We start from the raw sequence: 22,500 nt of genomic DNA, 5'->3' as shown, positions 1-22,500 counted from the left end.
GCAAGGACCTCGGCCTAGTGGACGGGATCAGTGTTCGAGGCGATGCTCGCCTTGTTTAAACTGGATTTGTTAGTTGGGGAGAATCATTTTGTGGGCGACTGACTGGGAGTTGAACTCACCACCACCACCGGCAGCAGCAGCAGCATCAGCACCAATGCACGCGCTGCGAGAGACTTGCGCATCCTCAGCAGCGTCAGCAGCCGCCGCTCAGCCTCCAGCTCAGACCCGTCAGATCTGAGATCACAGAGGGTTTCTACCCCTCGTTCAATCCAGCCAGGGGAAAAAAAGAGATTCTCAAAAGTTTGAGAATATAAATAGCGAACACAGCAACATACGTCCGACTCCGTGTACTGTAAGTGTTGATTTCATCTTTCTATGTCTCTATGGATGGATTTATTCCGCCACCACAACAGGAGGCAGGGGGGACGATACTTGGATGTAAAGGGAGTCGGTGTTTGCGGTAGAGAGGCTGGAATACTGCGAGAGCTCTCTAGGTGTTTGGAGAGAAGTGCATCAGTTTTATTTCAGTCAGTGCAACTGTGTGTCGGTGTGTCCTGATGGCACCAAAATAAGAGATTTATGGTCGGGAGAAGGGCAGCTGTGTGTTCAGGATAGAGAGGAGAAGGGCATCATCATCATCCTCATCATCACAGCACAGTGTGCTTAATTACTCGGACGCGCACGGATTGGAAACGCCGTGCGTGTTGTTAAGACGAGCATTGCTTGCAGTGACGCCAGTTGCATGCTCAACGTCTCCCCGGACTCGGGAGATATCAGATATTATGCACAGAATGCGGGGGAGTGCATTTCCATAGAATCACCCTTAAAGTGCGGATGTGCGTTTGTGTTTTTTTTGTTTTTTTTATCTTTAATCTGCATCGTGCTCCATCATAACACCCTGGTCCACTACACAGGGGTCTCTGACAGCATTCTGTGTCCTTCGTCTCTACGTATATTGCAAGTGCAACCTTGAAATAGCAGAAGCAAGTGATTTAAAAGAAGAAGGGGTAATTTCAACTGTTTCCGCTGTGTTCTGGTATAGGGTGAATATGATGGTGACTGCTCCCATAGCCCGGACTGATAACGCGGTTCCACCTCAGGTCCACCCGTGGGGAAACATGCGATGGTGTCGTCTCGTTTTGCGCACGAATTAGGCTCAAATATACTATCCTCGTTGTACCAATGCGCATGTTTTGGCGTTGACACTTTACCCCGCGACGAAGATGGATCCTTTACGCATGCAAAACGGAGCGCGTCTCTTCTCTTATGTGTATCGGGGTTTTGGTGTTCGGTATTGCGGTCTTCGCGTCTCCCATCGCTGAGGCTGAGCAGGAGAATCGTGTTTAAGGTACAGGTGCTTTATAGACTGAGCCTACAGTACATGCTATGCATGGTACGATGGCAAAAGTAATGTCGTGTATTAAGACGATAAACGCCATGCACCTATCCATAGTTGCGATGGAGTGATTGTGTTTTGATCAAATCGTTTGACGGGCTACTGCTGGACGACCTCCTATCTGAATCGGCTCTCTCTCGTTGTCATGGTTCAGGCGATGCTTCGCACGGTGTGACCGCTTCCAACGCGCGTAAACTATACGTGTCGCATGTTTACCTGCCGGTTTGACATTGCTCCGGCGTCCGTGCTGCACGTTGCAGTACCACGTCGTTTGATCCATATGACGGTCATGCTTGAATCTGCATGGGATATATGACTGAGGAATCACCCACTTGTATTTTGGCTTGTACTGCATTGTTCTGTACCATTTTGTAACACACACACACACACACACACACACACACACACACACACACACACACACACACACACACACACACACACACACACACACACACACACACACACACACACACACACACACACCCCTACACACACACACACACACACACACACACACACACACACACACACACACACACACACACACACACACACACACACACACACACACACACACACACACACACACACACACACACACACAGCTACCTGATCTGATAAAAATGCATAAGGCGTAGTGGTGGGAAGTCATTTTGTGGTATCGTCTCGCCCCCCATCTTCCCCCCACCTCCCCTTCTTATTGTTCTTATATTGTATCCCTTGTGACATAAGGCGTTGTTTTGCATTGTTTCTTCTCTTGCTGTGGGGATCTTCCGCCAGTGAAGGGTCTACACACTGCAACGATGCGTGGCCGGAGAAGGACAGCACTGCTGGGGTTGTGGGCCTGCGTGCTCCTGGCCGACATCGCACTGGGTGGGAAAAGGTAAGCACTCTGAGATTGACCTCACACATGCATGGATGTTCTCATAATATTACCACGACAACAACTTCTATTCCACCTATACTACTACTACTACTACTACTACTACTACTACTACTACTACTACTACTACAACTACTTCTATTGGTCAACAACTTTTGCCACCGCTAATATCATAAATGCTATCCGCAAGCTAAATATCTTCCCGTTCCCATATTGTACATCGTAGAGCGTGTATCAATAGAATAATCCATCCGTCTTGTTCACATCTGTCTGGCTTGGTTCAGGGTCATCACCAGATCATCAGGTACTTGTCAACGACAACATCTTGTTCGCAGCTCAAACATTGTATTATTGCTGAGCAGCTCCCATGTGCTGATATCTTAAATAGCAGAACCCTATAGGCTCCTAGCATCCCCCAGGGGTCTAATTGGTCCAGATATGGCCTACATATATAGCGAGGAGGAACCCTGGGAAGACGTATGATGGAACACGGTTATGCCTTTTGTGTTCTAGTTACAAAGGAGACAGCTTATTAATCTCTGGAGAACCCCCACTCAGCTCGCTCAACAGCCAGCAGAATTAGAATGGAGTGTGTTAAGAAGCAGAAATACCGTCTCATTCTCAACGCCGTCACTCATCAACAGCCAGCCGGCTGAAGCTAAGCGGCTCCAACGGTCTTCAATGGGTACTCAGTCAAGTCAGTCAGTCAGTTATCACAGCCAGTCATTCAGACAGAGAGAGGGACAGACTATCAGACACAATGAGGGTAGTCAGTTAACCCTTTACTTACTTCCACCACTGCTCCTAGCAACCGCATCCAAATTATGTGTAGCCAAGGCCCGTCAGTTTCGGAAAAACACGCACACACACACATACGCACACACTCACCTTAAGGGGCACCTATGTCTCTGTGGTTGTAATTGGGGCATCCCCTCAGGACACATCGTTGCTGTATAATTGCCTACGTGGCAACAAGAGGTGCAACACAGACTCCAGATTCAAGAGGAGGGCTTCTGAAAACCAAAATAGCAATTATTCATTCAACTAGTGCACTAGTCTCTTCCTCTCCCTTGTGGGAGAGCGAATAAGGAGATTTTTTCGAGTAACGCTATGTCGCTGATGCTGTCGGACACCTTGGCTGCGTTTTGCCATGAATGACACTCGTGATGGTTGTTTTGTTGTGGCCCCGCGGCTGGTCGTTTTTTGTCTCTCTGCTCCTTGTTTGGCCGTGGTTGCCGGCAATAGTACGGACAATTAGACACATCCTCTTCTTTGTCTGTTAGTTTGGGGGGGGGGGTTTGGACATTGCGTATGAGCCAATAAGAAAGAGCGGCAGATGTGGGAAATGGAGAGAGAGAGAGAGAGAGAGAGAGAGAGAGAGAGAGAGAGAGAGAGAGAGAGAGAGAGAGAGAGAGAGAGAGAGAGAGAGGATGAGAGATAGTAGTGGCTGACTGGAGGAGAGATGACAGCAATGCGACCTACGGTCATGTAACTTTGGCGGCTCTAATCCGTCCCCCTCCCGATTCACACGCCGCACACCTCAAAAACACCCTAATCCCCCGTCGTCCCCTCCTGGGATTAACTCGGGTGACTTTGAGGCCGCAACTCAAAAATAAAACACACACACGCGCACAGCGATTCGACGCGCAAAGACGGTGCGTCCAGAGGAGGACTCGAGGAGGGGCACAGCCGGCACGCGGGGCTCAAAGTGCACCGCTCAACCGGGGTGCTCCAGTCCCGTGTTGGTTTTGTGAATACGAGAAAAGATCTGGGATTTCTGCCAGCGTGAATAATTCAGTGGGACTGTCATAGTCGGTGGTTGGAGCTGACGTGAATGGTTATAAATTGAGATGGTGCCGGCTACCTTACACTCGGGGTGCCCTCGGTGACAACCACTCGGGCCGCCGCGAAGAGACGTGTTCTCACACACTGCGCACGCTCCCCGCTGGCAAGGCCGCACCACTGCCTGCTTGCATGAGACAAAACGATAGGGTTCTTCTCTGATTTTCCATGTAAAGGCACCGTGACAAACGCATGCGTTGCACGCGAGAGCTGACGGATAAATCCCTGTTTTGCCTTTTTTGAATAGTTTAAAACCATACAGGGTGAGATCAGACCACTGGGGGCTTCGCTTAGCGAGTACGACGCAGCAGTGCAGAGTGAGAGAAGCAGTAGCCAGACCCCATTCCTAAAAGCAAAATATAGCAGCCCAAAAAAACCTGCTGATTACTTACTGAGTAGCTGTCACTATAAACCGCAGAGCAATTATCACCCAGAGATTTACTGTATAGCACCACCCACTTCAAAACGAGTGTGTAGATGTGTTTTTTTACCCACACACACACACACACGCACACACACAGACACACACAGACACACACACACACACACACACACACACACACACACACACACACACACACACACACGCGCACACATACAGACACACACACACACACACACACACACACACACACACACACACACACACACACACACGTACACACACACACAAACCAGCCATGGGACCTTTTCCAACAGACAGTCATCAGAAAGTCTTAGCATTTTTGCTACAGTGGTGTTGCCAGCTCAATAAATGGTCTCATAATTAGATCGCCGTAGAGTGTGTGGAGGTAGAGGTGCATGAAGCTGGAACTAAGGAAGTGCGCGCGCGAGAGTGTTGGGGGGGGGGGGGGGGGGGGGGAAGTGAGGTAAGATGCGGAGAGCGAGTGAGATGGAGGGGGAGCGGGGACTTTGGGAGGCTGAGCGCAGCACTGTTGCTGTTCAGATGACCTGTAGATGGTGATGGTGTACAGTGTTTTATGCGGATTTGGCCCCCGGCATAATAACATGCAGGTTCCTCTTGTTTCCCTAATGCAGCATCTCTCTTTCCTCCCCCCTCCCTCCCAACCCCCTCTCTTAGTACCTTAGTACCCCTCCCCCCGCCTCACCCCAACAACACCTTCCTGCTTCCGAGAACAGCCTTTCCCCCTCCCTCACTGTACGGTCCACCTCATCCCGGACCACCTTTATCCAAATCTTTGTTGGCGAGTGCTCTCTCAATTAGCTCTGATCAGGAAAACACACCAACAGGGCTTCCGTTCTCTCTTCCTGTGTTGGTTAAGTGCTTGGAAAAGCGTTGGTTTAATGTGTTTACGATTCAGTGAGGATCGTAGATCCTGCAGATGATATGTGGGCCTCCTCTGATTTAAGTCAAGGCAGCCATGCTTTGCCTGGCAAGCTGGGATCCAAATGTATGTTTGGGTATTAATGTAGGGTATGTATTAAATACCTGATCCAAATCGTTCTCCAGAGTATTTACAGAAGGATTTGTGGGTTTTTTGGTTTTGTCGTTGTGTTTAATCTTGGACATGAAGTAAGGATTGCATTGAATTTTTGAAAGTGTGAGTGTGTGCGTGCGTGTGTGTGTGTCAGTGTTTTCGCATGTATGCGTATGTGTGTGTGTGTGTGTGTGTGTGTGTGTGTGTGTGTGTGTATGTGTGTGTGTGTGTGTGTGTGTGTGTGTGTGTGTGTGTGTGTGTGTGTGTTGGAGTAGATTTGGTTTTAACTGTCCGCACATCCATCTGTGATGACATAACAGCAGCCTCTCTACGTAGAAACGAAGCTGTACTACAAGCTAACCGCTATGAGCTGTGTGCGATCTTCCACAACTCCCCCTTCATTCCCGTCCCCATCCTCCTTCTCCTCCCTCCTTCTCTTCATGTCCCCTCCTTCTTCTTTTTTTACCTGACTCTTCTTCACCATCTACAGCAGGTCCTCAGCCCCCTCACCCCCTTATCACTCAGTGGTGCTGTTTCCAAACCCCTTCGCAGTGCTATTTATTCAGCGTTTATAGAGTGGAAGCCTGTGAGGTCCACCACTGGACTCACAAGACCAAGCAAGGCTGCCCTGACACTTTTAGAGCAGCGCCGTTATGCAGAAGTCAACATTGTTTACATCATGTTGCAATTACACGCAATTGCATCCAAACATAGATTTTCTGTGTGTTCTTCTGCTTGAATTATGCATGCACATATTGCCTGCTGTGAACGCAAACACACATTTGCAAACACGCACACACACACACACACAAACACACACACACACACACACACTCTTGCACATATACTTGTGACGCACACGTGTGCTTTTACCATATTCTTCGTGCACATTATGATTAAAATCCTCATTGCCTCTGATAAAGTGCAATGCAATATTTATGAGTAGAGATGGTACAAACTCTACTGGCACAATTACTGATTGTGAATGCTTTCAGGCAGCTCCCCCCCCCCCCCCCCCCCCCCCCCCCCCCCCCCCATCATTTTGCTTCATGTGGTTCAAAGACCAGGTCCAGCATGGCTCTCTGCTTTTTAGAAGCAGGTATAAATAATGATGACGTTTTCACACTGAATGCAATTGTTTATATATGTGTGTGTGTGTGTGTGTGTGTGTGTGTATCTGTGTGTGTGCGTGCGCATGTGCATATTCGTGTGTATGCGTGCGTTTGCATGTGTTAGTGTGCGTTTGTTGACCGCGAGTTTCTCACTTAGGCTACCTTTCGTAAATAATAATTCCATAGATTTTTATTTCATTTTACTTCTTTCTCAAAGAAAGTTGATGTGTTAAGGTTAATAGAGAATGATGTTCCTGCCCTTTGGGACGTATTTCCCCTCTTTACCTTCCATACTTTCCTATTGTTCCTCCAATCGCTATTATCTCAACCCTCTCATCGACAGTCACTAATGGATTGCTGGAGAATTGTGCGAGACATGACGTACTTTCTGTAGAAATCCATGCACATCGTGTTGTGCCATTGGGGGAATAAATCGGTATCACCGGATTATAATTCAAATCACTAAACGCATTACAATGCATGGACATGGATTTCAGGAGCATCTCATGATAAGACACGCACCACACCACCAGTGTTGCCATATCTGGCTGAAATGTCTGCCTGTTGCCTCTGCTCTGTTGTTTTCTACACACATCCATCGGAGGACAATCTGCTGATGGATGCTGTTGTCTAAAGTCCTTCCGACCGAAATTCCTGCTAAATGACGGATGTTAATTTTTTTCCCAAATCTAGCAGTCTTCTCTCTCCTCTCTGAAAAACACGTAAATGTGCATCATTGTAGATTATGGTCTCAGTCGTGTTGTTGCTATCATTTTCCATGATTCTCTTATTGTGTGTTTAATCTCTGAGCAGTGCACCCCTAATTTACACCATGGAATCATCTCTTGCTCTTGCTTCTCACCAGCTCTGGGCAGAATGGCATGACAGACGAGCAGAAAGACAACACCACTGTGTTCACCAAGATCCTAGATAGCCTGCTGGACGGCTACGACAACCGTCTGCGGCCCGGGCTAGGCGGTAGGTTTTGGGCAGATCCAACCAATTCGGCCTCCTTCTAAATGGCTCACACAGCTCCTTTTTCTGTTTAATACGCATCATATTTCAACATGCTGCTATGGGATGTTCAGCGATTACATGTTATAAATAAATAATCCCCAGTTTAAAAATGACATGATTTTTACAGTATGCCTGAGTGGTAAAGATACAATTTTAGGGTGCAATGGAGTTTTGTGTATGCACACCGCCATCCTTCTCCCGGAGTGTCCATAAAATGTGTGATATGTGAAGGTGTCAGTGATGTAGCCGCGGAGGCCAGGATTAGCAGGTAGTTAGCGGTAAATGACAGTCTTCTCAGTCTTCCAATTTCCCTTCTTCAACAGAGCGCGTAACCGAAGTCAAGACGGACATTTTCGTGACTAGCATCGGTCCGGTCTCGGACCACGAAATGGTAAGCCTCTGCCTTCTCCTACTCTTCTTCAAATCTAGTCAGCGTCGTTCCACAGGGGTGTGAAGGGTGAGGGTGAGGGGGGGGGCTCTTTAAACGCTATGATGTTTATTAATCTGACCGTTCATCCTATTAACTCATCCACTTGCCGGGTAGAATGTCAAGTGCGTGAAACGTTTTTTATTAGCGTGCGGCCTGATAATCCTATCATATATAATTGCCTGCCATGGCCCTAAAAGGCGATGGCATATGATTTTAATGTCTGGGATGGTATTCATGGTTGGATGCCAACGGAGACGGTTGTGGGTTTGTAAGGTGAATCGTCCCTATAGACCCCCCCCTCCCCCCTGAACACCCAACAACAGTTGTGTTTTTTTATATTTTTGGGGATTATCTGGGAAAAATGACATTGAATCTAACACTCAGCTTGAAATCCAAGCCTTCTACCGTCACGGTGGACCGACAGCACAAACTAAAGCTTTATCCGTTACCATCGGATAAAAATCCCCTGTTGACGCCGTTCCACTTCCACAACGATGAGACACTCCAAGCTAGAATTCATCGATGTGGAATCACGTTTTTCCCTGTAAAACGAAATAAACCATCAAAATTGAAGACAATATGTCACAAATATGGCCACTCATGATGGTGAAGTTGCATTTGATCTATAAAGTTTTTTCTCAAAGCCAAACAGATTGTTCCTCCATTAGTGCAGTATGTGGGACGTTATCTCCTCACGCAGTGGCGTCCGGGCCTCTGGCAGGTTCGCTGATTGGCCACGTAACCCGGGAGGAACAAAGCAAAGCCAATGAGCTAAAGCACACTTACATTTTTCCATCTTCGTATATTACCTTGAAGCTCTGTTCCAGCTCACATTAATTATCACATAGGGACATAAAAAAAATATGATAGAGATATATGGATTTCAAAGATTTATGGCAATGGGATGGAACCATTAAAATTAGCCCAATGTCGCAATCAGTGGTAGGCTTCAAGATGAAATGTCGTGCTAATTTGGAGTCAAAGGTGTCCAGTGTAATTTAGATTGGTGGACACCAAAAATGGCCCCCCAGTTCTAAAATAGTAGCGATGGCAACTGGTCAGCTCATTTTTCAGTGTACTGCAGATAGGCAGTTCACCGCGGCGCAGAACGACCAGAACTCACAGGAAATCGACGGCTAAGCTCATGTTTGGTTTATTAATTGGCTCCTGTGATGTTCCCTGTGTGGATTGGATAATTACTAACAAAAGAAAACCTGGCATAGGAGCGGAACAGAGCCTCAAGCATTGCAGCTATTTTAGGAGAATTTAAAGACAAAAAGGAGCGCATGACCCCGTGCAAAGGAAGCACGCAACTGCAGCTCTGTCGGTGTGTTTCTCCCTGCTTTTAACATGAGTGGACAGGTACCAGCGGGGGAAACTAGGCCACGGTTCACATGGAAAAGCCAAAGTGACAAGGGAACGAAAAAAAGACAGTATTATTGAACATCCAAAAAGGCTACAGCACTATAACTTAAAATTGGAAGCAAGAGGGTTGGATTAGTCAGAATTTCCCTTCAGCAAACTCAACAATGCAATAATAAAAAAATAAATGGAATTAGTGTGTGTGCATGTGTGCCTGTGTGCATGTGTGTGTGTGTGTGTGTGTGTGTGTGTGTGTGTGTGTGTGTGTGTGTGTGTGTGCGTGTGCGTGTGTGTGTGGTGGGGGTGGGCTGGCCAAAATTGGCAAAGAGCCAGTTCGGACATCTGGCTCATTGCGTTCTCTAAATCTGCTCTTTTATTTGGTTGTCATTTATTAATTTGTGTTCACTTAATGACTGTCCCCTCTCCACTTCTCTCGGCTCTTGTTTCTTTTTGTCCCCCTCCAAAACGTAGGAGTACACCATCGACGTGTTCTTCAGACAAAGCTGGGTGGACGAAAGGTTAAAGTTCAAGGGCCCCATGGCCATACTGCGTCTCAACAACCTGATGGCCAGCAAGATCTGGACGCCAGACACCTTCTTCCACAACGGCAAGAAGTCGGTCGCCCACAACATGACCATGCCCAACAAGTTGCTCCGAATTAAAGAAGAAGGCACGTTGCTGTACACAATGAGGTAGGTGGGAGACATCTTTCCCCTGACTTTCCCGCTCTTTTCACCGCTAAAAAATCGAGTAGCTCTTGACTGTGAACAACTGAGAGCTTTCAAAATGTTAGAAAGTCCAAATGTGCCATGGTCAGAGATTGTGAAATCTTCATCTAATTACAATGTCTTGAGGGATACCAATTGAGGTTGGAAAGCCACCTGTGTTTTCTACAATAGATTCTGCGAAGTGCGTGCTACTTCATATAGAATTGACAGGAAGATATAATATCCCAGCAAAAATACAGCATTCACATTGTGTATTCATATATTCCCACGTACGGGCGACTAAGAGACACACAATGTGATAACAGCCTCTGCTCCTAGTCTATTTGGTGATTCTTGCATTCTCCTGGTACAGCGTTATAGAGTTATTCCCCTGTGGCATGATGAACTCCTTCATACAGAGACATGCATCACTGTATTCACATTAACGGGTTAAGCTGTATCGCAGTCTCAACCCTTAGCAGAAGCAAAACGTGGAGCCCCTTACAATCCGATTCAGCGTCTTTTATAACCCAACGGAGATGGTCATAAATAAAAACCTGGGTTGACAATGCTAACCTCCATCACAATGTTGCGCCGGCAGCTAACGGGACAGGCCGGCGGGGCAGAGAGCCATAAAGCATGTCCTCTGAACGTGTTGACTGGGTCGCGAGGTGGAGTGGATGGGTTAGGGTTGGGGGTCGTTGGGCGGGGGGTCCACCGCACTGTCCCAGATGAGATGGATGGATGAAGGGGGGATTAGCATGTCGTCGGCCCAACGAGCTGCTGTTTCTCAGCAAGCTGTCAGGGCGATGGAGATGGTGGGAGAGCGAGAGCGAGGCCCCCACAGGTAAGGGTGTTACGATCCTTATCAGCCAATTTCCTTGTAAATAGTTCGGTAGCCTCAAATGGCTTTTACACACTGCTTAAAGGCCTTAGCGTCCTGTTGAATATGGTGCACACGTTGCCCAATAGAGGTTGTCAAGTCCCGAACACTCTCAGATAAAACAATAGCATTTTGGGGAGTTCTAGGAAGGAGGTGGAGGGGTCATTGTGATAGTTACGACCCACACTTACTTTGTGGTACTTTGCTAATACCTTCAGTGTGTAAGGGCGTTTTATGAGCGATGTTGCATTTGAAATGACCCGCACGCGTGGCACAATACTTTGAGTGTCCGCAAAGCTTGACCCTGTTTCGTGCGTGGCCATCTACATAATCCGCTAAACGGAGAGGCTCCACACATCCACACTAACCACCACCGGAAAACGTTGTGTTTGTGCCTGGTTCAGATTGAATTACCTTGATTTTTATTCCTCTGCTGGTACAGTAATCAGTGCATTAAATGAAACATGTTCAAATTAAATACAAACTCTCTTTCTGATCCCGTTACCAGTGCTTCCTTAATATTCCTTTCCTGAGAGTGGGCAACGGTGCGACCAATTGCTCGTTTGTAGGGGTGTTCCCGGGGGAATGGACCCTTTTGGTGAATCTTTTAAAGACACTGTTTATTATGGTCATATAATTTATTATATATTTGATGATTTCTTTAAATAGAATGTTCAACCAATTGGCTTACTTGCCAAATGTACCAGAAAATATAGAGCGTTATTTTTGGATTGCTGGATTTAAGTACATTTTTCTATAAAAATGAACTAAAAGTTGTAGTACATTTTGGTTGGTGCTCCTACATCTTTGCTGGTGTTCCCAACTATTTGAAGTTAAGGGCACTAGTGCTACCATATAAAAGTTGGTATGGTCACCTATGGGAGGTGTAGCATGGGAGCATTGTTTATATAAACCACCGAGACGGCAGCTGTTGATCTGTGTTGTTCGTGGGCTGCGTCCAGAGGCATTTGGTTCCACCATCGTTGATTACGCCCCTTGGAAATCTAAAACGAACTGAGCGGTTTCATGCTAGTGTGCATTTGTGGATTGGTGAGGCGATGTCAGGCTTTGATACACACTGTGGTGTTACGGGACTACAGGAGAGATGGAAGGCTCCTAAAAGACTCGATCAGCGATACTGCTTCCGGCGGTCGTTGATCGTTGACCGGCCCCGAAGCTCCTGATCAGAGCACCCCTAACACCAGGCCTGGGGAGTACCGTCGTGGCAGTTAGAGCAAGGTGGAGTACCACTGGAAACACCCCGGTGAAGAACTGGGTAAACACTAGAGGAGAAGAGCTGGGGGACGGTGTGGCCCATTTCCTCTCCCCCCCCGTTCTCCCTTTTCTGTTCTTGTCTTCTTCTGCTCCTATGGGACATTCCCCGCTTCCCCTCCCTTTTCATGATACCAACAGCATCTCTGTCTCTCTGTTTCTAATCCACCGTTTTTGCTCCGTCTCTCCAGGCTGACGGTGCGGGCTGAGTGCCCCATGCACCTGGAGGACTTCCCGATGGACGCCCACGCCTGCCCCCTCAAATTTGGCAGCTGTGAGTACCCCAGTACCGCGGAGACACACACAATTGCATGCACCCGCGTTCATATTCATCAACGTCCTCTCTCTCTCTCTCTCTCTCTCTCTCTCTCTCTCTCTCTCTCTCTCTCTCTCTCTCTCTCTCTCTCTCTAACGTAACTGTCATACACATCCCCATAACCCCACCCCCCCCTGGAGCCACGACCCCTGACACCCGTCCCCGATGAGGGGGGCCGACAGGCGGGCAACAGCTGCCGAGGGGGTCCCTCCCTCTGATGTCCCCGCTGCCCCCGCCACCATATCCACCACCACCACCGCATCCACCACCACCACCACCACCACATCCACCACCACCACCACCACAGCCCCATACCCACAGCACTTCCCCTCAGCCCCTACCACCACCATCACCACCCCCCACCGCAGTCATCCTCGCCCCCGATCACATCTCCTGGGGGCGCGTCTCCGAGGCGAGTCCCCCCTCCCCTCCTGCTCAACGTTGCGGGGACCTGCTTATCCCAGGCAGTGCTGTCTGTCATCTCTCCAGAAGCTCGGCGCCAGCTGCTCTCCCCCTGCCAGCGAGCCTGACCCCGAATCATCCTTGAAAAGAAGAGCCAGAACCGGAGAGCGAGAGAGGCAGGGATGCAGTCAGAAAGAGTGAGAGAGAGAGGCAGGGATGCATTGAGAGAGAGGAAGAGAGAAAGAGAGAGAGAGAGAGAGAGAGAGAGAGAGAGAGAGAGAGAGAGAGAGAGAGAGAGAGAGAGAGAGAGAGAGAGAGAGAGAGAGTCGAAAGAGTCAGGGATGGAGTGAGAAAGAGTAAGAGTAAGAGGGAGAGGGAGGCGGGGCTGGGGTGAAGTGAAAGATTAAGTCTTAAGTGAGAGAGGATGTAGGATGTTGTGGAAAAGATATATATATATATATATAGAGGGAGAGAGAGAGAGAGAGAGAGAGAGAGTGAGAGAGAGAGAGAGAGAGAGAGAGAGAGAGAGAGAGAGAGAGAGAGAGAGAGAGAGAGAGAGAGAGAGAGAGAGAGAGAGAGAGAGAGAAAAAAAGAAACGCCTTGGGAAAGCAGACCAACTTCCCAAAAAAAAATCAAATCAGACGGCATAAAAGACAAGCCAAGCCTGTCTGTGGTCTGTCCGTGCGTCCGTTGCGCCGCCGCCGTGTCACGCTCGGTGCTAGGTAGTGATGGACGACCACACCCCACTTTTTTTGAACAAGGCTCGCCCTGTAAATATTTCAGAGATGAGCTCCCGTGTCGCTGCAGCAGCAGCAGCAGCAGCGGTCTGCAGTATCCTCACGCACTCTCTGCAGTGGCTCCGCACACTGCAGCTCTGACAGGTTACGGTGCCAGGGGGGGGAACCCGAGCCTGACTTAGCCAACTTTGGGTTATTTATTTCCCCGTGTCACGTTGTCTGCCTGTCACCGGTGGTTTGTTTACTTCCCTGTTGACACGAAATCCTCTCGGCAACGCCCGACCCCCCCCCCCCCAGACATTGATCGAGGGAGGCCTGATCGCTACAGACGTCTTTCGGTTGACGTATTGACGTTGAAGTCTGAGTTGAGGTGAGGCTATTTTTGGGTGGTAGGAGGGCGACCTGAGGGCCGTAAACAGGAACATACGTCAGCTTCACAAAATGAGATCTAAATGATGGAGGAGATGTCAAATGCCGTTACATTTTTCCAAGGAAAACACTTTTGTGGGAATCAAATCGTATACAAATTGCAATGGAGGTTCAAACCGATGGGTTCAGATGAGTTGGTATTTAAAGGAGGCAGGCAAACACGACACTACTACACGCAACGGGTTGAGAGCTTCAAAATGAGGTCAAATTAGGGATTTAGAAACCGAGAAATTAGCTCTCCTGGGGACTATATCCATGTCCCCCTTTTTAAAAAAAAACCTTCTCATGTGTTCTGCGGTCAGATGCCTACACCCGTGCTGAGGTGGTCTACGTGTGGACCAGGGGGGCCGCCCAGTCCGTGGTGGTGGCCGAGGACGGCTCCAGGCTGAACCAGTACGACTTGATGGGACAGAGTGTGGATTCTGGCGTTGTGCAGTCCAGCACAGGTACGTAGCACCCCTGTACATCTGCGAAGGCTAAAGACGTTCCCATCCGCGCCGCAACCTTCCTTCTCCAGCCAATTTGAGTTCACTAGTGGTGACAACAAGTGTTTAGCCCTGAAGAACTGGCGTGGGTTCGTTCATCAGCATGATCCCCCTTCAAGCTACAGATTGTTGACATTGCAGGGGGCAAGTACTGAGTTGCGCGATGTGAGTTAAGGAGAGTTTGGACAAATGAGGTCTTCTTCAATAGCTGCCCGACAGTTTGCCAGAAAAACATCAGCCACGCTTAACATTCATTACTGCGCAATCAAACAAGCCGTTTCTGCTCATTCTGATAACTGCATCGCAGGCTCAGCAGCCTCCGTTAGCCATGGCTTCCTGCCCCAGATTCACTATTTCCCTAACGGCCTTTGCATCTTTTGTTTTTTCATACCTTTTTGGGTCTATTAATACTATCAAAGATGATTGACAGAAGAAAGTGGATGACCCCCTTTTGGCTATAACTTTAGCTCGAGGCAGAGGGAACATAATAATCATATCATAATAACAATGATAAGGAAATCTGAGGTGACATCCTATCCTGCGCCTCATTGGGTGCCGACGGCATTCAGACTCCCTGGGTTGAGTTCCTGCAGCTAGTCGTCTATCTCAATACTGTGGGCATCTCTTTATCGCAGTTCCTAAGCACACACACCCTCTCGCATATAGGCCTTCCGAGCGATAACGAGAACCCTGATGATTTCCCATGACTCGTGAATCCTTAATACCTCGTCTTACCGTAAATGACACCGCAGTGTATTGCCAAACAGACACAGATCCAGCTATCGAGTTGCTGCTAGATGACACCGACAACTTCACGCCGTTAAATCACGCCAGCAATAAAAACAAAGAGAGAGAGAAAGAGAGTAAGCCCCTTCGTAAAACAACACTTTCGAGAACAGACCGATGGCTGCCCCGTCGGCGCTTTGACCTCTGGAACCAGGGGCTAGCCCCCGGGTCATCGCTCATCGCGCCCCCGCAGACCTCAGCGTCCCGAGGTAGGGACAAACGGGTCGCAAAACGGGCCGCCAAACATCTATACTGCGGTCCCTAAAAGGCTCTTTAATTTGTACGTGCAATAAAACCGCCACCGATTGCCAAGAGCCAGCACACTAGCTAGCTTGTTTTAATGATACAAGGACAGATCGGCTGGCTTCTCCTGATATACGCTTCTACCTCACCCCGTACTTCACCACCGTCCCCCACTGACTCCCGGTGTGTTTGTGCCTCTACCTCACCGTGTACCCGCACAGACGTTAACCACGGATCCCTGCTGGGTTTATGGCAGAAACCTCCTCTTTACCAAACGAAGTCTATCTCTAGCTGAACTAAATTGGGCACAGTGCACTGAGTGCTCTCTCCATGGTAGCCTAACTGTTACGTAAGGGCTGTGGGAAGGAAGGCAGTGGGTTTTAGATGCACTGTTTATTCGGTTATGGCTTCACCGTAAGGCGGGTCGCCACCAGACGAGCCACGGAGCGCCGCGTCGGCCGGCTTTGCTTCGTATAGAGACGTGTCGGAAGATTCGGTTTAAGCATTTGTTTTCTGTTTCATATAATGGGTCGCAATAGATGCGTGTGAGATTCGTGCCAAGGTGCCAGTTCTGATATGTTCATACCCAAAGCCAATCAAGCATTTAACAACAAAGTAGATGGAGCATCCCAGAGCAGACAACCTGAAAGAAATATGTTTTGCCACGTTGGTTGTTGAGCTGTGATAAGAAAACCGTTGACATTCAACTTTCGTGTCATCTTTTTAAAAAAAATACTGTCGCAAACCGCTTTCTTGAATGAGTTTGAGGCCGATAATATGTTCAGTACGTTAGGCCTGGCAATTAGCAGACCTAACAGTAGGTTCAGCCAGTTCAAAGTTGTGAAATGGGGATGTTCTGACAAAATATATTTGCAAATTATTTTTATTCATAATCAATGTCCTTCCTACAATATAATATAATAATCACAACATAGCCTATCACTCAAAAATATAATCATCTAATCTGCGTGTGTGCGTGTGTATATGCCTCCTGGCATATGCAGATTAAGAAGCGTTTTGCTTCTTTTGAAAGTAACACTAGCGATTACCAGATCAATGAGAATGTGGTCAGACAAGAGCATTCAACCAACAAATTGACCAACCTACCAGAACCAGTCCGCCCTAGTTTAAGGCTGGACGTTTCTGCCTTGCATTCCCATGGCTTGCCTAATGTTGTTGATTTAGTGTTGCCCATCGTAGTGTGTGAGTGGGTCAACATCCCCCCCCCCCCCCCCCCCAGCCCCTGACCCTTGCCTTTTGAAATGCGGTCAACAGGAGAGTACGTGGTGATGACCACCCACTTCCACCTGAAGAGGAAGATAGGCTACTTTGTGATCCAGACGTACCTGCCCTGCATCATGACCGTCATCCTGTCCCAGGTGTCCTTCTGGCTCAACAGAGAGTCTGTACCTGCCAGGACCGTCTTTGGTGAGTCACCCGCTCTACTCTCTAAGTCTCTGTGGATCCTTGCTTACTGTGCCAGTAATCACAAAATCTGGTTCCTTCTGTTTTGTTCACAGAATCTGTAAAGTACGTATTTTATAATCTTAAACAAAGTAGTCTATTCTGTTTTGTCCCTGCTACAAAAAAAATAGCTTGATCCAGAAAGAACAGGTTCAAAAGCCTGGCTTTCTTTGCGGGTCTTGGCAAACTGTTGTTGGTACATTCGACTGTGCTCGGAACTGAGATCACCTTAGTTTGTGACCTCAAAGTGATTTTCAGAGGCGATTTGACTTGACCATAAAGTGACATCAAGAGTTTCTACCAATCACATTGTCTGCGTGTGGTTGTCTAGAGCTCTGTCTGCGGTTGATGTGGTTGGCTGCGCCCAAGGGTTAAGCTTCTCGGTCACTTGGTGTTAGCATAACACCAGGATGTGTGGCACATATACAACATCAGGCATTATCACGCTCATAACGAGCCATGCATACTAGTTACGAAAAACTGCATCACTAAGTTGGCGTGGGCCGTAGCCATGGGGATAAAACCTCCTCCTCCTTTTATGAACTCTCAGCCAAAAAATGCATTTTTAAAACGTCCATAGAAGGGGTTCACTTACCCTTTAATGCAAGCGTTTTAGCCAGTGTCAGCTACACTCTTTACCTTAGCCTAACACAGGACTTTATTGTTATGGATGTATTTATTCAAAGTCAGTTGCCTTTCTGAATAAATATCAAAGGTACTCCTGCTTAATTTGTTCAAAATAATCCCATAACATCAAGAACAATGGCAACATCAACTACAGCAACACATAAAACACATTTTAAACGGCTCTGGATCGCGGTGCGGTCCGAGGTGAAAATGTGAGGGCCTGAATTCAAGCGCATAAAAACTGAAAGTCAGTGTAATAACATCAAAAAAACCAAAGGGAAACCAACGCCGACAGCATTGGGAGCATGCTGCCTGCCTACGCACAGCTGTCACTGACCGGCTCATTGTGCTCCTCCACGTTCTCATTGGCCCACAACGTATTAACACACACTGATTAAAAACATTGTTAACGCAGCACACGGCATTCCAACGTGTTTGAGCAACATTAGCATGAACAACATCGACACAAGGATTTATTGGACAATATTCTCTCTGTTTATAGGGTTAGGTAAATATATGCTTCTTTTATTTGGTTTGACTTGTTTCCTTCTATCACTGCAACCCAAGCCCAATCATTGAGATATTTAAATATTTAGTTAATTATATTCTGTTAAATTGTATTATGTTTCTCTCCATCAACCCCGATAACCAGCTGGGCCCTGTGTTCACAGAGCCTTAGCTATAGCTTAGCTATCGTTTTTTTTGATCAGCTTTCTATCTGTTTTTTACTTGCCCTATTTCTTTAACACCCGAATGCCCCTCTCAGGATGTCAGGCAGGGGGGCGTCGGTTCAATCCTCCTCCTGTAGCCTCCCCTGAAAGCCCTGCCAGGTGACGTCCTGCACAGAGACTCACAAAAACGTCACCTCTGTTATCAATAGACCTTCCTTGAAAATCACAAAGCAACCCTTTCGGGACATGTCAGTTGTGCGTCAGAAATGTGAGGTGAGATGTTGGTATGCATTCAAGGAGGAGTCAGGTTTTACATTTCAAGCAATGCTTTTGAAGACGAGAAGCAACAAAAGCCGCCCGCCAGGGTTTACCCTGAAAAGTACATTTCCTCTTTTGCTTGTGTGCTTGGAGGCTGCGGACCCAGCACAGGGCTGCAGACTCGCAGGATGTGGTGAGCGCGAGGCTCGCGTGTGAATGTCCATTCACACGCTCTGAAATCACCGGATCCTCCATTTCCGGATGATGTAGATCTCTGCCCCTGCATTTGTCCATTGTTACGAGTATTTCTTGTCATCTGTGTGTCTGTTTGTCAGCGACGTACATCATTCCGGGCCGAGTATTTTTGATTGTTTCTTTGTCGTATCTGCATCTGTCTATGTGCGTATGTAGAGTGGAGAGTGTTGGAGAGTGTGTATCTGTCTGTCATACTCAGGGCTTACATAACATTGCCCAAAAGACAGGCTCTTGCTAGTCTGCAGCATGCTCTGTAGCAGCAAATCACAGTGGTGGGCCCAATGTCCTTGAGTTACCTCACCCCGCTCTCTCTCTCTTTCTCTCCCTCTCTTTTGTTTTCCCTCTCTTTCTCTCCCTCTCTCTCTCTTTCTCTCACTCTTTCGTTCTCTCACTCTCTCTTTTATTTCTCTCTGTATCCTCTCTCTCTCTCTCTCTCTGTCTCTCTGTCTCTGTCTCTGTCTCTCTCTCTCTCTCTCTCTCTCTCTCGCTCTCTCTCCCCCCCCCCCCCGCTCAGTGGATGTCAGCGTCTCCCTCTGGCCCGCTACTTAAAGAGCCTTCCAAGCAGCGTCACACACACACTGTCTAACGATGGCACCACATTTTCCAGCGCTGCATTTTCCTGCAGTTATTTCTTTAATTATTTATTCACGTTGAACTTGTCCTGCAGTGGAACATCCGCGCAACCTGAGAGTGCATGTGCATGTTTGTGCGTGTGTGTGTGCTTGGATTTATGGATTCTTGTTTGATGATTTATGTTTGTTGGTCGGATATTGTGATCGATATGTATTAGAGTGTGAGCACATGCCTCACACTCACATATCAACATATGAATATGAATTTGTACACGTATGTTTGTATTTATGTTTGTTAGGGCTGGCCGATTAATCGAATTTCGATCTTTATTTTGATTTTAGCGTCAAACGATCACACAATTAACATAATCGAGTTTTTGATCATATATATATGTCTTTTTTTTATGTTCTATAGAAAGTGCAGCTGGATACATATCGGTACATTAGTTTAGATTTGAATTTTTTTTAAGGTGAAATGTCTCAGTTGCCAAGTGTTTTTTGAGAGACACATACATCATGTTTTCAAACTCAAAAATAAACCTTTGAATAATCGCCATTTCAATATTGACCAAAATAATCGTTATTATGATTTTTTTCATAATCTAGCAGCCCTAATGTATGTCTGTTTGTATTTTTGTCTGTACACACACACCTAAACGCATGTGTGTGTGTGTGTGTGTGTGTGTGTGTGTGTGTGTGTGCGCGTGTATGCGTGCGGTTGCACCCTGTGGTGCGTGGTAAAGTGCTGCATGTGTGTCTGTGCTGAAGCAAGCTACCTGAGATGTGTGTTACGTGGGGAGGGGAAATGAGGATGGCCTAGATTACATTCAAACAAGTATCTGGGACGTGTGTGTCCCTTATGATATCAACACTTGTTCTGCTCCATAAGCACAAACACACACAAGCACACACACACACACACACACACACACACACACACACACACACACACACACACACACACACTGTCATATGCCCACAAATGCAATGACAAATATGCACACTTACAACCTCACACACTCACACTCTCCCACACACGCACACACACACACAGACACATACAAACACACAGATACAAACTCACACACACAAATGCACTGACACACATAAACACGAACGCCTCCATGCAAAGAATCACACACACACACACACACACACACACACGCACACACGCACACACACACACACACACACACACACACACACACACACACACACACACACACACACACACACACACACACATGCACACACACACGGAGGCCTATATAGCTTCATACATGAATGCATCCGCGCTAGAATATGGTGCAGCTCTGATCCAGATAGGTCAGTGTTTCCTGTTATAGGTAGGGCGTCCATGTTGCGCTGCATGAACCATGGCCGAACACAGCTGCCCCCCAGGGTCGCTCTCCGGAAGAATCCCCTCCCACACATTGGAGCTTCCATATAAATCCTTTTGGATATGGACAGAGTCAAAGTGGACCACAGCATACATGATTCGGATGGTAATCCGTCAAAATAAAACCATTGATCTGGTTGGCCGTCCAGTGGTGCAGCCTCCTATTAAAATGGAGTTTCCTTAGCGTCTTTTGAAATGATAATTGACAGGAATGTGTGTCTCTAAACGAGAAACTGGTTGAGGAACTGATTTGGGAAGATACTGTTAAATACCATTGGGTGTTTGTACAGCAATATTCTGGTTAAAACACTGGGAGCACACATGTGTTTACATGCAACTGACTGAAGAAAAACCCACCTTTCAACAGCTAATATTAACTGACGCAACAGTTGTTGCTATGCAACCACCAGAGCCACGGCCAAGACAAAGACATCTGTGTGTCGGAGTTAGGCGTGTTTCAGTTCCCCGATGCATGTGACACGGCTTCTGCTGGGAAAAAAAAAGTGCTAACAGGGTTCTCCTAACAGTGGATTTAATTTGGCCTCATTGAGAGGATGATAATAATACAGTCTTAAGTCTGCCCATCAATCGTCTCATCTCAAGGTCAGAAGAGCCACAAACAGTTGAGCAGACTTTTTGCCTGTTCAACTTTTTCTGCCCGTTATTTGTCGATAATGTATGTACATAATCGGCCAAAGAGCGGCGTTCTGCTGAGCTTTAAACTATTGATCCCAGCGCCACGGAAGATGAGCGCGAGTAGAAACTAGAGCGCTTAACACCCCGGCTCTCCACGACGTATGTGAGCCCTAATTTTGGGCCCATTTACCAACTCTGTTCCCTGGACGCCACCGCCCCGCACAACTCAATATAACGGGATTCCTCTCAGCAATCATCGAGCCACGCGTCCACGTAAACACTGAACCACGGAACCGCGGAACCCCCCCCCCCTGTTTATACACAAAGCGCTTTGTTTCACACACCTGTGCGTAAAACCAGTTTAAGATGGCGCCTATTGATCTTACACGGCGCCGTGTGTCCCGACGCTGACAGGAATTGCATTAAGTCGAGAAATGGCAGCAGTTCAACCGGTGTATAAATAGCGTTTTATCTGTGAGAGCCACAGCACCGCTGATAAAGTCTTCCCACCGATTGGCTCCCAGATGAATAGGTCATTTAAAAAGCCAGCAGCTGCTAGAATGATCGTATTTGTCATTGTGCCGATTAAAGACACTGATTCGTTTATCGGTGGTGTAGGGAACGCCGGGCAATATATTTATTTATCATCGGAAAATAATAATCGGATATTCATAATGATGGCATGTTCCTTTCTCTAATGTGTGTGTGTGTGTGTGTGTATGTGTGTGTGTGCGTACAAGTGCATTCACGGAATTCAAATTGCTAATTTATCTGAAAAATATGCTGTTACAGCATCCGCCCGTGTCGTGGAGCACTGCACCAGACACACCCAGTGCCTCAACGGTGGAGTCTCCCGTAGTCTCTCCGCTGCTTC

General features: G+C 47.4%; 1 protein-coding gene across 7 annotated transcripts in view; it reads left to right on the top strand.

Annotated features, from left to right (window-relative positions):
* The window catches only part of gabra1 (gamma-aminobutyric acid type A receptor subunit alpha1), a 29,613-nt gene that overhangs the window by 728 nt on the left and 6,385 nt on the right, over positions 1–22,500 (top strand). For 2 of the 7 annotated variants that reach the window (XM_030362230.1, XM_030362233.1), the window contains exons 2-8: positions 2,180–2,282; positions 7,541–7,653; positions 8,016–8,083; positions 9,956–10,176; positions 12,538–12,620; positions 14,533–14,676; positions 17,020–17,172. In XM_030362230.1, the coding sequence (XP_030218090.1) occupies positions 2,203–2,282; positions 7,541–7,653; positions 8,016–8,083; positions 9,956–10,176; positions 12,538–12,620; positions 14,533–14,676; positions 17,020–17,172 (862 nt within the window). In that variant the 5' untranslated portion in view covers positions 2,180–2,202. Of the gene's footprint in view, positions 353–722; positions 837–907; positions 1,008–2,179; positions 2,283–7,540; positions 7,654–8,015; positions 8,084–9,955; positions 10,177–12,537; positions 12,621–14,532; positions 14,677–17,019; positions 17,173–22,500 lie in introns of those variants that run through there. The other 5 variants (XM_030362236.1, XM_030362232.1, XM_030362229.1 and 2 more) reach the window with 5 other exon arrangements.

The sequence above is a fragment of the Gadus morhua genome, chromosome 7 (assembly GCF_902167405.1).
Source record: "Gadus morhua chromosome 7, gadMor3.0, whole genome shotgun sequence".
Lineage (NCBI taxonomy): Eukaryota > Metazoa > Chordata > Actinopteri > Gadiformes > Gadidae > Gadus > Gadus morhua.
Note: the sequence above shows the minus strand (reverse complement) of the source record. Positions and strands in the feature narration are given on the sequence as shown.